We start from the raw sequence: 15103 nt of genomic DNA, 5'->3' as shown, positions 1-15103 counted from the left end.
TGAGAGCTCTGTTTAGCAAAAAGTTGCAAAGATTTTCTCCTAAGTTTTCATCTTGAAGTTTAAAAAAAATTTTTTTTATTTGAATATAGTTGATACACAATGTTACATTAGTTTCAGGTGTATAACATAGGACAAATTTATACCTTATGCTGTGCTCACTGCAAGTATAGTTACCGTAGCTCTCCATACAAAGCCATTATAATAGTATTGACTGTATTTCTTATGCTGTACCTTTTATTCCCATGACTTATTCATTACATAACTGGAAGCCTGTGTCTCCCTCTCACCCATTTCCCCCTTTCCCCCAACTCCCTCCTCTGGCAGCCATCAGTTTGTTCTCTGTATTTATAGGTCTGATTCTGCTATTTGTTTGATTGTTCTTTTTTTTTCTTTTAGATTCCACATGAGTGGAATCCTACGGTATTTCTCTTTCTCAGTCTGACTTAGATCACTTAGCATAATAGGCTGTAGGTCCATCCATGTTGTATCAGTGGCACCATCATGCTTTTTTATGGCTGTGCAATCCATTATGCATATATATGTGTATATATATGTATATATATATATGTGTGTGTGTATATATATATATGTATATGTATATATATTGCAGCATTATTTACGATAGCCAAGATATAGAAGGCAACCTAAATGTCTGTTGATAGACAAATAGATAAGGAAGGTATATATATATCTTACCTTATCTATATATATATACATATATATATATATCTTACCTTATCTATATATATATACATATATATATATGTGTATATATATATATATATATATATATATATATATATATACCTTCCTTATCTATTTGTCTATCAATAGACATTTAGGTTGCCTTCTATATCTTGGCTATTGTAAATAATGCTGCAATAAACATAGGTGTGCATATATCCTTTCGAATTAATATTTTCATTTCCTTTGGGTAAATAAACACCCAGAAGTGAAATTATTGGGACTGTATGGCATTTTTGTGGTTAATTTTTTGAGGAACCTCCATACTGTTTTCCACAGTGGCTATACTTATTTACATTCCCACCAACAGTGTGGGAGGGTTCCTTTTTCTCCACATTGTCATCAACACTTTTATTTCTTGTCTTTTTGAATTTGGCCATTCTGACAAGTGTCAGGTGATATCTCATTGTGGTTTTGATTTGCATTTTTCTTTTTTTTTTTTTTTTTGTCTATTTATTTTTGAGAGACAGAGCATGAGCGGAGCAAGGGCAGAGAGAGAGACAGAGACATAGACAGAGTCTGAAGCAGGCTTCAGGCTCTGAGCTGTCAGCACAGAGCAGGCTCGTGGCTCGAACTCACGAACCGTGAGATCATGCCCTCGGCCGAAGTCAGACGCTTAACCAACTGAGCCACCCAGGCACCCCTGATTTGCATTTTTTCTGATGCTGAGTGATGTTGACCGTCTTTCCATGTGTCTGTTGGCCATCTATATATCTTTGGAAAAATGTCTGTTCAGGTCCTATGCCCATTTTAAAATCAGAATGTTTGTTTTTTTGGTATTGAGTTCTATAAATTTTTGTATATATTTTGGATATTAACCCTTTATTGGAGATGTCATTTGCAAATATCTTCTCCCATTCAATAGGTTGCCTTTTTGTTTTTTGATGGTTTCCTTTGCTGTGCAAAAGCTTTTTATTTTGATGTAGTCCCATAGTTTATTTTCATCTTGAAATTCTTATAGTTTTACTTTTTACATACAGATCTCTGATCCATTTTGAGTTAATTTTTGTATAAGGTATTGATCAAGATTCTTTTTTTGCATATGAAATTATTGCTAGAAGTTTATCGATTTTATTGATCTTTTTAGAGAACCAGCTTTGGTTTTATTGCTTTTTCTCAATTAGCTTTCTCTTCTTATTTTTATTAATTTCTCCTCTTTATTATTTCCTTCTTTGTGCTTTCTTTGAGTTTAACTTGCTCTTTTTCTAGTATAAGGTGACAAGTTAGATCAACTGATCTAGATCTTTCTTTTCTAATATAAAAAATTTCTTTTCAAGCACTGCTTTAGCTATCCCCCACAAATTTTGATGCAATACTATATTTTTATTTTCACTCAGCTCAAAAATTTCTGATTTCCCTTATGTTGTCCCTTTGACCTGTGGGTTATTTAAAAGTATATAAATTTAATTAAGAAATATTCAGAGATTTTTCAGATGTCTCTCTGTTACTGATTTCTAGTTTAATTCCATTATGGTTAGAGAACATAATTTGTATGTTTTCACTTTTTTTTAATTTATTAAGTTTTGTCGTATGGCCCAGAATATGGTCTGTCATTGGTGAATATTCCATGGACACTTGAAAAATATGTGTTTTGTGCTGTTTGGCAATGTAATGTTTTTTAAATGTTATTTAGGTCTGTTGTGGTCTTCTGTTTCCTTGCTGATTTTCTACTTATTCTATCAGTTACTCGGAGAAGAATTTTGAATTCCCTTTTATTGTGAATTTGTCTCTTCTTTAAGTCCCATTTTTTTGCTTTATATATTTTGAAGTTCTGAAGGATACATATTTAGAATTGATCCCTTTATCGTGATATAATAACTACAGTATCTTTATCCTTGGTTATATACACTTTGAAGTCTTCTTGGTCTGATATTAATATAGCTACTCTGGCTTTCTTTTGTTTATATATCATTTCTCTTTCTTTTCTTTTTTTTTTTTTTAACAGTTTTAGAGTTGTGTGACCATCACCACAATCTAATTTTAGAACATTTTTAACACCCCAACATGAACCCCATACTCATTTGCAGTCACTCCCTATTCCCTCTCACCCACTTCCAGGCAACCACTTACCTGCTTTCTGTCTCTAGGTTTGCCTATTCTAGGCATTGCACATAAATGGAATCCCGCATTATGTAGTCTTTTGTGACTGGCTTCTTTCACTTAGCCTAATCTTTTGAAGGTTCATCCCAGTATATTCATCATTGATGAACACAGTTGTATTCTATATTAATATTTTATTCCTTTTTATTGCTCAGTAATATGTCATTCTGTGGATAGACCAGACTTTGTTTATCCATTCATTCATTAACGAGCATTTAGATGGTTTCCATTTTTTGGCTTTTGTGAAATACTGCTGCAAACATTCATGATACAGGCTTTTGTATGGATTTTCTTTAATTTTTATCTTACCTATGTCTTTTTATTTAAAGTGGGTTTCTTATACACAGCAAATAGTTGAGTCTTGTTTCTCAGCTCTCACAGTGTCTGTTTTTAAATGGTGTGTTTAGAACATTTACTTTAATTATTAATTTTGTTGGATTTAGATCTATTATTTTATTATTTGTTTCCAATTTGTTCTCTTTTATTCCTTCCTCTATTGCCCATTTCCTGCCTTCTTTTGGATTGTCTGAATATTTTTTAATATTTCATTTTAATTTATTTTATTGGCTTTTTTGTCTGTTACTATTTTTTAGTGGTGGCTCCAGGGTATATTATAAACATGCGTAACCTCTAATAGTCTGCTCAGAGGTAATATATTACCACTTCAAGTAAAATATAGAAGCTTTATAACCATATAGGTCCCTTTATCTTCCCTACTTTTTTGATATGCTTGTCATATGTATTGTTACATCTAAATACACTGAAAACCCCACTAGACGATGTTATAATTTTTGCTTTCAACAGCCTTACATATTTTAAAGAACTTTGGAGGAAAATGGTCTTTTGTATGTATCATTTCTCTTTCTTCATTCCTGAAGCCCCAAGTTCTCCTCTAGTATAATTTCTCTTTAGCCCAAAGATGTTTGGCCATTCATTTAGAGTGAGCCTATGGCCAATAAATTCCCTTAGTTTTTCTTCATCTAAGAATGTCTTCATTTCATTTTAATTCCTAAAGGATATTTTCAATGGATGTAGAATTCTGGGTCAACAGTTCTTTTCTTTTGGTATTTTAAAGATGTTGTTGCACTGTCTTCTGGACTGCATGATTTCTGATGAGAAATCTGTGGTCATTTGATTGGTTCCTTCTCTATATGTGTTGTGTTGATTTTCTCTGGGTGCATTTAAGATTTTTGCTTTTAACATTATTATTCAGAAATTTGATTATGGTGTGTCTAGGTGTGATTACCCTTGCATTTAATCCATTTGGGGTTTACTGAGCTTTTTGAATTTATAAATGTATGCCTTTTACAAAATTTTAAAAACTTTTAGCCCTTCTTTAAAAATGTTTTTTCTGTACTTACTATATCTCTTTTTCTGGGACTTCAATCGCACATATATTAGACCTTTTGATATTGTTCCATAGGTCCCTAAAGCTGTCTTTTTTGTTGTTTTAGTTTTTAATTTTTTAACCTTTTTTCTTTCTGTTCTTCAGAGTGGCTAGTTTTTATTGATTTGTCTTCAGGTTCATTTACTCTTTCCTCAGCCATCTCCAGTCTGATATTGAGTCCATCCAGTAATTTTTTTTATTTCACATAATGTGTTTTTCAGGTCTAAATTCTCCATTTGATTCTTTTTTATAGTTTCTGTGTCTCTGCTGAGAACTTCTGTTTTTTTTATTCCTTTCAAATATTTTTACCTTTATCTCATGGAGCATTGTTATAATAACTGCTTTTAAATCTCTATGTGAAAATTCCCAGCACCTAGATTATCTTGATATTGATATGTGTTGCTTGCCTTTTCCTTTGAGAATTGATCACATTTTACTGGTTCTTGGTCTGTCAGGTAATTTTGGATTATATCCTGGACATTGATCCTGATACTATGTTATTAGACTCTGAGTTCTGTTGATTGATATTCTCTGGAGAACGTTGATACTTTTGTCTTAGAAGGCAACCAACCTTCAGATATCCTAAGTTCTTTCTTATGTAGATAGTGGTTCCATTGTTCAGTTTTCAAGACCTTTGGGTCTATCCCATGTGTAGGCTGCTCAGGGGTTAGTCTAGGACTTGGGTCATGGTTTATATCATAGTTCAGTCCTCAAAGCCTTTTCTGTGCTGCTTGGGGCCTGCCCTGTGCATACATAGCTCAGAACTGAGTCCAGGGCTTGTGCCAATTCATGTAGAGAATTAGGAGATCCCCTTCTTGAGTTCATCCTCTCTAATATCTCTCCCACATTCATTGGCCCGCAGAGTCCCCTTTTCCAAGTATTCTGGCCAGAAAGATGAGGTTTTAGCTTCCCACACCATCATGGCAACAATTTTAAACCACAAGAGAAAAAAGAAGAAGAAAAAAAAAAAAACAGGAAACAACCCTGTGTGGGTTGTTTCTTCAAGTTTGACTCCTCTCTACAGTCCACTTGCTTTTGTTTACTTTGCAGAGGCCTCAGTTGCTTTTTTTGTAGTTTGTTTAGCGTTTTAAATTCTACCCAGTGAGAGAGAGGCTACCATGGCCTTACTCCATTTTGGCCAGTACTCTCAGTTTATTCTATATTTTTTGTTTTTTTATTTTTTCTTTTTAAACTCTTTTGATAATACTTAAGGCTTTGGCAGCAGGACAGGAAGTTTAATCTTCAAACTTCTGCCAGCTTTGCTGAAGTAAAATGTCATGTGGGATACATCTTCATTTGATATGGTTTAGGAAAAAATGGTATAGAGGGGAGAGTGTGCATAGAGAGAGAAAGAGACATAGACAGTGACAAAATAGATGTGGCAAGATGTTAACAGTTGGTGAATCTAGGTGAGTGAGGAGTATATGGGTGTTCATTTACACTTGCAATAATTTGTAAGTGTAAGCTTTGTAATAAAATGTTGATGGGGAACTCTGATTTTAATAAATTCTTTACTCCTAGTCACCCTGCTCTGATCCTCAGATCAACCTAATGGTGCGCTTCAGAGTATGCTAATTGGTCAAACTTGGACATTTAAAGGGGAGGCTAAACCATTTTATTCCAAACCTTCTCTCTGATTTCAAGGTAGCTTTCTTTATTTCTGACATAATAAACATTTTCTGTGGGCTATTCCTCTATATTTCTTCTCCCTTGTTTTAACAAGTTAGATGTTTGATTCTGTGAGTAGTGTTCATGTCCCCAAGAGTTAATTGTCCATTCTCTTACTTTAGACAATTTCAAGCTCGAGTGTCTCGGCAAACTGTGTTGGCACTTGAGAAAGAAGAGGAAGAGGAAGTATTTGGATCTTCTGTACCACAACGAAGCACACTGGCTGAACTAAAAAGCAAAGGGAAAAAGACAGCTAGAGCTCCAATCAGCCGTGTAGGAGGTGCTCTCAAGGGTAAGTTTGTTAAGTGTTATTATGGGAAGCTCTTAGTCTCGGGTGGTGGGCTAATTATGTAAAGAGATAACGTATAAATATATATGTGGATACTGTCCTAGTTTTCTGAATACTAGGTAGCAAAAAGAAGGAAGTCTTCAGAGAGCTGAGATTACAGTATGCAGTAAAAGCAAAACATGTCAGCAATTTTGTGTCTTAATTAAGAAAAACCTAATATATAGGAAGCATCAAGAGTTTCTGAACTTGAGTTGTTAGTTGAAAGAAGATATTCAATAATATAGCTAGTATTGTCAAATTAAACTTACATAAAACCAAAGCCTCAGAGAATGTGTTAATATGGTCTTCAAGCTTTTTGGGGGCCAGAAATTAGACTCTGCTTTGTGCACGTAAAGATGATTAACCATGGGCTTTTTTTTTTTTTTTTTTTTTTCACTACGTTTAGGGAAGTTTTAGATTTACAGCAAAATTGGGCAGAAAGTATAGAGAGCAATAAGCTTTTACTACATTTATAGCAGTTAGACCTATAGACCAGAATTTTGAAAAATCTCTAGCTCCTTTCCTGGTATTAACTTACCATTATTCAAAATGTATCCTAGAATTAGTGTATAGGGAGTATATAGACCTAAAGAATATTTCATCCAGATCATACTGAAGCTTGGTTGTAATAAAGAACCCCATAACAGAGAGCACCACTAATAAATGGGCTAATTTGTCTTCTCTAGATTCAGCACATTGCAGCTTATTTGCATTGAGAGAAAAATTTTAAATTGAAAAATGACAATTTAGGTTAGGTTAATCTCTGAGAAAACTAGACAATGTTAGAATGGTGACTGAAGGAAGAGGTAGAATTTTTTAAAATATCTATAAATAAAAGATTGGAAGTGAGGGAAAGGAGGGACAGAATAAGTAACAAACAGAATGGATTCAAAAGTTAGTAATTCGATTCATTTAAGGTTTTAAAATATTATTATTTAAAAAAATCTCTTTGTTTCTATGGTAGTAGAAGTAATCTCCTTGATTTGAGGAATGATTGGGTATGCTTTATCTGGCATCTAGATTGATAATTAAAGATTTTACTTAAAGTTTTAATGTTTTTCTCCTAGCTCCAAACCAGAACAGAGGACTCCAAAATCCAGTTCCTCAACAGATGCAAAGTAATTCCAGAGTTACTATTTTTGATGAAAATGCTGATGAAGCCTCTAGAGCAGAGTTGTCTAAGCCTACAGCTCAGCCGTGGATAGCACGCCCTGTGTCCAGGGCCAAGGAGAACGAGCTGCAAGCAGGCCCATGGAACACAGGCAGGCCTTTGGAATACAGGGTAAGGACTTTTGGATCCAGTGTATTTGCACACATAACACAGACTTCACATTTTGAGTAGAGAAGTAGTTTCAGCATCTCTTTTAATTCCTCTTGAATAATTAGGCATGGTCTGCATATATTGTGTTAGAATGGAACACTATGGTAATTTTCATTTTCTTCTGCATCGCCAGACTCGTGGCAGTACGGCTTCTGTGACAGCAGTACCTTCTCTGCTTCCCAGTTTTACTCCATATGTTGAAGAAACTGCACAACAGCCAGTTATGTGAGTTTGATTTCCAGACATTTTGAGGTGGAAATTATTAACAGTGAGCAGGGACACCTATCTTGGTTCCCAAGGGGATTTCCTTCTTTGTGGAGATGAAAGTAACCAGACACATTTTGTTTTCTTTCTTCTTCTTTTTTTTAATGTTTATTTATTTATTTTTGAGAGAGAGAGAGAGAGAGAGAGAGAGAGAGAGAGAGAAGAGAGCAAGCGGGGGAGGGACAGAGAGAGAGGGAGATACAGAATCCAAAACAGTCTCCAGGCTCTGAGCTGGCATCCCAGAGCCCGACGTGGGGCTCAAAACCCACGAACTGTGAGATCATGACCTGACCCGAAGTCCAGCACTTAACCGACTGAGCGAGCCACCCAGGCTCCCCCTTATTTATTTATTTTTTTTTAAAGATTGTTTTGACCATTCTGGTCCCTTTGCAATTCCATTTGAATTTTAGGATCATCTTGGTAATTTCTGCAAAATAGCCAGCTGGGATTGTGATATAGATTGTGTTCTGAATTTGTAGATCAATTTAATGAATATTGCCATCTTAATAATATTAAATCTTCAGATCCATGGACATGGTATATCTCTTATTTATATCTTCTTTCATTTCTTTCAACAGTGTTTCATAGTTTTCAGAATAAAATTTTACACTTTTTTAAATTATTTTTTTAAATTTTTTAAATGTTTATTTATTTTTGAGACAGCACACGTGGGAGAGGGGCAGAGAGAGGGGACAGAGGATCCAAAGTGGGCTCTGTGCTGACAGCAGCAAGCCCAATTGTGGGGCTTGAACTCACAAACTGCGAGATCATGACCTGAGCTGAAATTGGACTCTCAACTGACTGAACCACCCACGTGCCCCGAAGTTTTACACTTTTTAAAAAAATGAGATGTTATTTTTTAAGCTTAGATTTATAGAAAAATTGTTCAGCATTCCCATGTACTTCCTCCTCAACGCTGCACACAATTCTGCCTATTAACATCTTGCATCAGTGTGATTCATTTGTTGTAATTGACGCACCAATATTGATATATTATTAACTAAAGTTTATAGTTTATTAGTACTCCAGTGTGTTCTACAGTTCTATGAGCTTTTCATGTGCCCATCATTACAGTGTCACATAAGTAGTTTCACTGCCCTAAAACTTCCCTGCATTCCAGTAGTTCATTTATCCCTCCCTCAACTCCCTGGCAATCACTGATCTTTAAATAGTCTTTATAGGGGCGCCTGGGTGGCTCAGTCGGTTAAGCGTCCGACTTCAACTCAGGTCACGATCTCGCGGTCCGTGAGTTCTAAACCCTCGTCAGGCTCTGGGCTGATGGCTCAGAGCCTGGAGCCTGCTTCTGATTCTGTGTCTCCCTCTCTCTCTGCCCCTCCCCCGTTCATGCTCTGTCTCTCTCTGTCTCAAAAATAAATAAACGTTAAAAAAATAAAATTAGGGGCGCCTGGGTGGCTTGGTCGGTTAAGCGTCTGACTTCGGCTCAGGTCATGATCTCACGGTCCTTGAGTTCGAGCCCCGCGTCGGGCTCTGTGCTGACAGCTCAGAGCCTGGAGCCTGTTTCAGATTCTGTGTCTCCCTCTCTCTCTGCCCCTCCCCTGTTCATGCTCTGTCTCTCTCTGTCTCAAAAATAAATAAACGTTAAAAAAAAAAATTAAAAAAAAAAAGTTATAAAAAAATTAAATTAAATTAAAAAAAATTAAAAAAATAAATTGTCTTTATAGTTCTGCCTTTTCCCAGAAGTCTTATAGTTGGAAAAAAAAACAACAGTATGTAAGCTTTCCAGACTAGCTTTTCTCAGTAATATGAATTTAAGGTTTCTTCATGTCTTTTTGTGGCATAATAGCTCATTTATTTTTAGTGCTGAATGATATTCCATTGTATGGATATTTATCCATTTATGGGAGGACATCTTGCTTGCTTCCAATTTTGGCAATTATGAATAAAGTTACTATAAATACCTTAGTGCAGAGTTTTATATAGACATAAATTTTCAACTCCTATAGCTGGATTCGATTTTAAGACTAAGTTTATCTTTGTAAGAAAGTGCCAAACTATCTTCCAAAGTGGCTGTACCATTTTGCATTCATTCATACCAGCAATGGTATGATAGTTCCTAATCCTCCACATCCTTGTCAGCATTCGATGTTGTCAGTATTTTAGATTTTAACCATTCTAATAGATATGTTGTGGTATCTCATTATTGTTTTAATTTGTAATTCCCTGATAATATATGATTGAGCATCTTTTATGTGCTTGCTTGCCATCTGTGTATTTTCTTTGGTGTCTAGTCACATTTCTTTTTTAAAATTTTTTTTTTATTTTCAACGTTTATTTATTTTTGGGACAGAGAGAGACAGAGCATGAACCGGGGAGGGGCAGAGAGAGAGGGAGACACAGAATCGGAAACAGGCTCCAGGCTCCGAGCCATCAGCCCAGAGCCTGACGCGGAGCTCGAACTCGCGGACCGCGAGATCGTGACCTGGCTGAAGTCGGACGCTTAACCGACTGCGCCACCCAGGCGCCCCTTTTTTTTTTTTTTTTTTAATTTTTTTTTTTCAACGTTTATTTATTTTTGGGACAGAGAGAGACAGAGCATGAACCGGGGAGGGGCAGAGAGAGAGGGAGACACAGAATCGGAAACAGGCACATTTCTTTTTTAAAAATTATTCTGAAATATTTCATTCTTTTGGTGCTATTGTAAATACAAATGTTCTCTTAATTTCACTTTCAGACTGTTCATTGTATAAAATACAATTGATTTTTATATATTAATTTTATATCCTGCTTCTTTGGTGAACTCATTATTAGCTCTAATAATTTTTATGATAGATTCTTAGGATTTTCTATATGTAAGATCATGTTATCTGTAAGTAGAGACCATTTTACTTCTTATCCCATTTGGATGCCTTCTTTCTTTCTTTCTTTTTTTTCTTTCTTTCTTTCTTTCTCTCTTTCTCTCTTTCTTTCTCTCTGCTTTCTTTCTTTCTTTTTTTTTTTTTTACCTAATTGCCCTGGCTAGAACTTCCAGTACAGTTTTGAATAGAAGTGGCAAGAATGGACCTTCTTATCTTGTTCCTGATCTTAAGGGAGAAGCATTCAGTCTTTCATTATTAAGTATGATGTTTGTGTGGGGTTTTTGTAGATGTCCTTTATCAGATTGAACAAGTTGAGGAAGCCTTTTAAGTATGTAGATGCCTGGACGCTAGCATTAAAGGTTCTGATTTAGTGGATCTGGTGTAGGGACCAGATATCTTTAGTTGTAAAAAGGCATATAAGGAAATAAAAGGTATATAAGTGATTCTGATCCATAGCCAGAATTGAGAACGTCTGCCCCATTTTGTGTGAAGTACTTTATGCTTCATTCTTTTCAAACCTATATTAGTACGCTCATTTTCTCCCCCTCAGCTGAGAACCTTGAACTTCACATTATTAATTCCCTAAATGCTGTATTCCTAACTAACTGTTTTTGGTGTGAAACAGTAGAAAATGGGCTATAATGTAGAGGTTAACTTTCTTTCATTTGGGTTTTTTTTTAAGTTTATTTTGTTTTAAGTTTTTTTTTTTTTTTTAAGTTATTTTGTGAGAGAGAGAGTGCATGCCTGCTAGCAGCAAAGGGGCAGAGAGAGAGGGGGAGAAAGAATCCCAAGCAGACTCTGCACTCACAGTGCACAGAGCCAGATGCAGGGCTCAACCCCATGAACCATGAGATCATTACCTGAACTGAAATCAAGAGTTAGACGCTCAACTGACTGAGCCACCCAGATATCCCTCATTCATTGGGTTTGATTAAGATATGATATTCACATTTATTTTCACCTATAAGGTATATAACCTATTTGATTACCCTTATGGTTAATTTCCTGCCTCATCATAACATTGTAGTACTCAGAACATAATTGTTGATGACCTTTGTGAATTATTTTTTAGCCTTTTTCCTCAATCTTCTTTGTTTTTATTTTTTGAAATCAATTATACATAGTGCCATTGACATCGTTTCTATGTTCTGTCAAGACATAAAAGAAATAATTCATTTGATCTGTATGGTGAATAATAATTATTTTGCTTCCTTAGGACACCATGTAAAATTGAACCCAGTATAAACCACATTCTAAGCACAAGAAAACCTGGAAAGGAAGAAGGAGATCTTCTGCAAAGAGTTCAAAGCCATCAGCAAGAGTCTCAGGAGAAGAAAGAGAAGATGATGTATTGTAAGGAGAAGATTTATGCAGGAGTAGGGGAGTTCTCCTTTGAAGAGATCCGTGCTGAAGTTTTCCGGAAGAAATTAAAAGAGCGAAGGGAAGGTATGTGTATTAATGTAGTTCACAGAAGAATTTCTTCTTAACTGCCCATTATTTTCTCAAGCATTCCCTCTATTCGAGTGAAGCAGCTCTGATCATGATAACCAGAAACCTTTTTTTTTTTTTTGCTAAGTCCAGTGGCCATTTCTCAGTCTTGATCTTTATTTATTGACCTTTTGCCTTCATTTGACACAGTTGATGAACTTCTTCTTTATGAAATGCTTCTCTTGGCTTTTTCCTTGGTGTGTATTCCCTCTCAGTTTCCTTTACTGCTATTCTTCTCATCAGAGACCTCTTCTTGAGGCCCAGGATAGAGTCTTTGAATATTCCAGTTATCCTTTCTTTCTACAGTTATCACTAAGTAATATATTAAATACTGTTTATAAGCCATGGACTCTCAAATTTATATCTCCATCCCTGACATTTCACCTGAACTCTAGACTCCTATTTAGTTGCTTGTATCCATTGGCTATTCTAATAGACATTTTAATCTCAACATAGAACAGAATTACTGATTTCTGCCACAAACTACACCCCAGCATGTGTACACACAGTATGTGTGTACACATACCATAGGCATCCCCATTTTAGTAAAAGGCAACACCATGCACCCAGATGGTTGAGGCCAAAAAAAACCAGAAGTCATCTCTGATCCCTCTTTCCGTACCATTCCCCGACATCTAATGGGTAAGCCTATCAACTTTACCACCAAAATATTCCCACATCTTTTCTTTATCACCATTCTCATTATTTTTTTATTTTTATTTTTTTACCATTCTCATTATTAATCCAAACCACCATCTTTTTTTTTTTTTTTAATTTTTTTTTATTTTCAACGTTTATTTATTTTTGGGACAGAGAGAGACAGAGCATGAACGGGGGCGGGGCAGAGAGAGAGGGAGACACAGAATCGGAAACAGGCTCCAGGCTCTGAGCCATCAGCCCAGGGCCTGACGCAGGGCTCGAACTCACGGACTGCGAGATCGTGACCTGGCTGAAGTCGGCGCTTAACCGACTGCGCCACCCAGGCATCCCCAAACCACCATCTTTTGGGTAGACTACTGCAACTAGACTTTCTGCGCTCATTCTGGCCTTACTATAGTCCATTTTGCTCACAGCAGATGAGCATTTTATAATATTAAAATGATCTTCCCTGCTTACTGTTTGTTTTTTTTTTTCTAATGTTTATTTATTTTTGAGAGAGAGAAAGAGAGAGCACAAGCTGGGGAGGAGCAGAGAGAGGGGGAGACCCAAAATCCGAAGCAGGCTCTAGGCTCTGAGCTGTCCACACAGAGCCCTACATGGAGCTTGAACTAGTGAACTGCGAGATCAGGACCTGAGCCAAAGTCTGATGCTTAACTGACTGAACCACCCAGGTGTCCCTTCCCTGCTTACCGGTCTTAAGTAGCTCGTGACCTCCATCCCCCTACTCAGTCACACATTCTCACATCACCTATTTCATTTTATTTTTAACACTGATTTTCTTGTTAATTTGTGTGTGTGTGTGTGTGTGTGTGTGTGTCCCCTCAGGTTGGATGTTAGTGTCACATGACCAAGGACTTTGTATTATGCACCACTGAAGTATAAATGCTCAGAGTTGTGCTTGGCACATCACAAATATTCTGGTTTTTATTGACTAAGTAAATGAATGAACAGAGACCTAGACCTCAATTAGAGGACTTTGTTCCATCTATGTTATTATTATCTGTAATATTAGTATGTTTGTTGAGGCCATGAGCTCCGAAGACAGTTTTTGACAATAAATTGCTATGAGGAATAATGCATCAGCCAACCTTACCCTTTCTAGCTGAGCTACTGACCAGTGCAGAGAAGAGAGCAGAAATGCAGAAACAGATTGAAGAGATGGAAAAGAAGCTAAAAGAAATTCAAACTACTCAGCAAGAAAGAACGGGTGATCAGGTCATTTCTCTTTTTTTTTTAATATAGAAAACTATGCTTATTGAAACAAATTTAAACAATATAAAAGCATAGAAGGTAAAAGTCCTCCCAAATCCATTCAGTTTCTGGTAGTTTCATAGCTATTAGTAGCAATTAAGTCCATCAGGAAAGTAATATAACAGATGAAGACTGCAAATGGAAATTGTGTCACTAGAAGTGACAATTTATTGACTTCTTAGTTACACTCTAAACTATTATTTTGTAGTTTCTGACCTTTAGCTTTTTGTTCTAGTCATGTTCCCCTGAATGGGGTTACCCAAAGAAATTTAGTAAATCTTGGCGCTGCCCAGTTGAGTAAAACAGAACCAGTTTATACTAGGAACGTAAATTATTGGAAAGAAGTTTTATAGTATAGATATTGTATATGGTTAGTGGATATCTAGGGGAAGAGTATGGTAAACCTAATTTCGGAGCTAACGCTTGAAAATAGGTAGAATTTTGTAGGTAGGAGAGACACATTGATTTTGTGTGTTTAATGCAAATAGCAAGAAGAAAAGATGCCTACGAAGGAAACAGCTGAACTGCAAATTGCATCAGAGTCTCAGGAAATACCAGGAATGGCTCTATCCAATTCTGTTTGTCCAGTAAACTCTTGTACCAGGTAGGACCGCATTGGCGGATGGGATAATGCTTATAGGAGGCCATTTAGAACCAATCTTTGACTCTAGTGACTTGAAGTCTTTTATACTATCAAGACGTAACTTTTGCAAGTCTTTGTCACAACACAAGCTCTGATGCTGATGAAGGAAGACAGAGTACAGACTTTTTTCCATTAAAAAAATAGTATGTTTCTTAAACAATAAAATATAATTTTTAAAAGATAAAACCACCCATTTCTACCACCAAGAGGTTACTGCTATTAACATAAGTATATCCTTCTGTGTTCTGTTTTTGTTTTGTTTGATGAAAATGAGAGTTTACCATTTTGTAATCGACTTACACTGTTAATGTTATGATATCCATTGTCAAATATACTTGTATAACATTTTTAATGACTGAAGATTTTATCTTCTTAAAGAATTTGGATAGACAGTGCCAGAATATTACCTTTATCGTAGAGTGAGGATTATATT

General features: G+C 35.9%; 1 protein-coding gene across 1 annotated transcript in view; it reads left to right on the top strand.

The window, feature by feature from the left end:
- Positions 1-15103, top strand: part of BUB1B (BUB1 mitotic checkpoint serine/threonine kinase B) — a 50692-nt gene that overhangs the window by 16776 nt on the left and 18813 nt on the right. Inside the window, exons 6-11 of the mRNA XM_043555675.1 lie at positions 6022-6191; positions 7295-7509; positions 7682-7773; positions 11845-12074; positions 13879-13991; positions 14516-14631. Of these exons, the coding sequence (XP_043411610.1) occupies positions 6022-6191; positions 7295-7509; positions 7682-7773; positions 11845-12074; positions 13879-13991; positions 14516-14631 (936 nt within the window). The remainder of the gene's footprint in view (positions 1-6021; positions 6192-7294; positions 7510-7681; positions 7774-11844; positions 12075-13878; positions 13992-14515; positions 14632-15103) is intronic.

The sequence above is a fragment of the Prionailurus bengalensis genome, chromosome B3 (genome assembly GCF_016509475.1).
Source record: "Prionailurus bengalensis isolate Pbe53 chromosome B3, Fcat_Pben_1.1_paternal_pri, whole genome shotgun sequence".
NCBI classification, from domain to species: Eukaryota; Metazoa; Chordata; class Mammalia; order Carnivora; family Felidae; genus Prionailurus; species Prionailurus bengalensis.
This window is presented reverse-complemented; position numbering and strand designations above follow the sequence as displayed.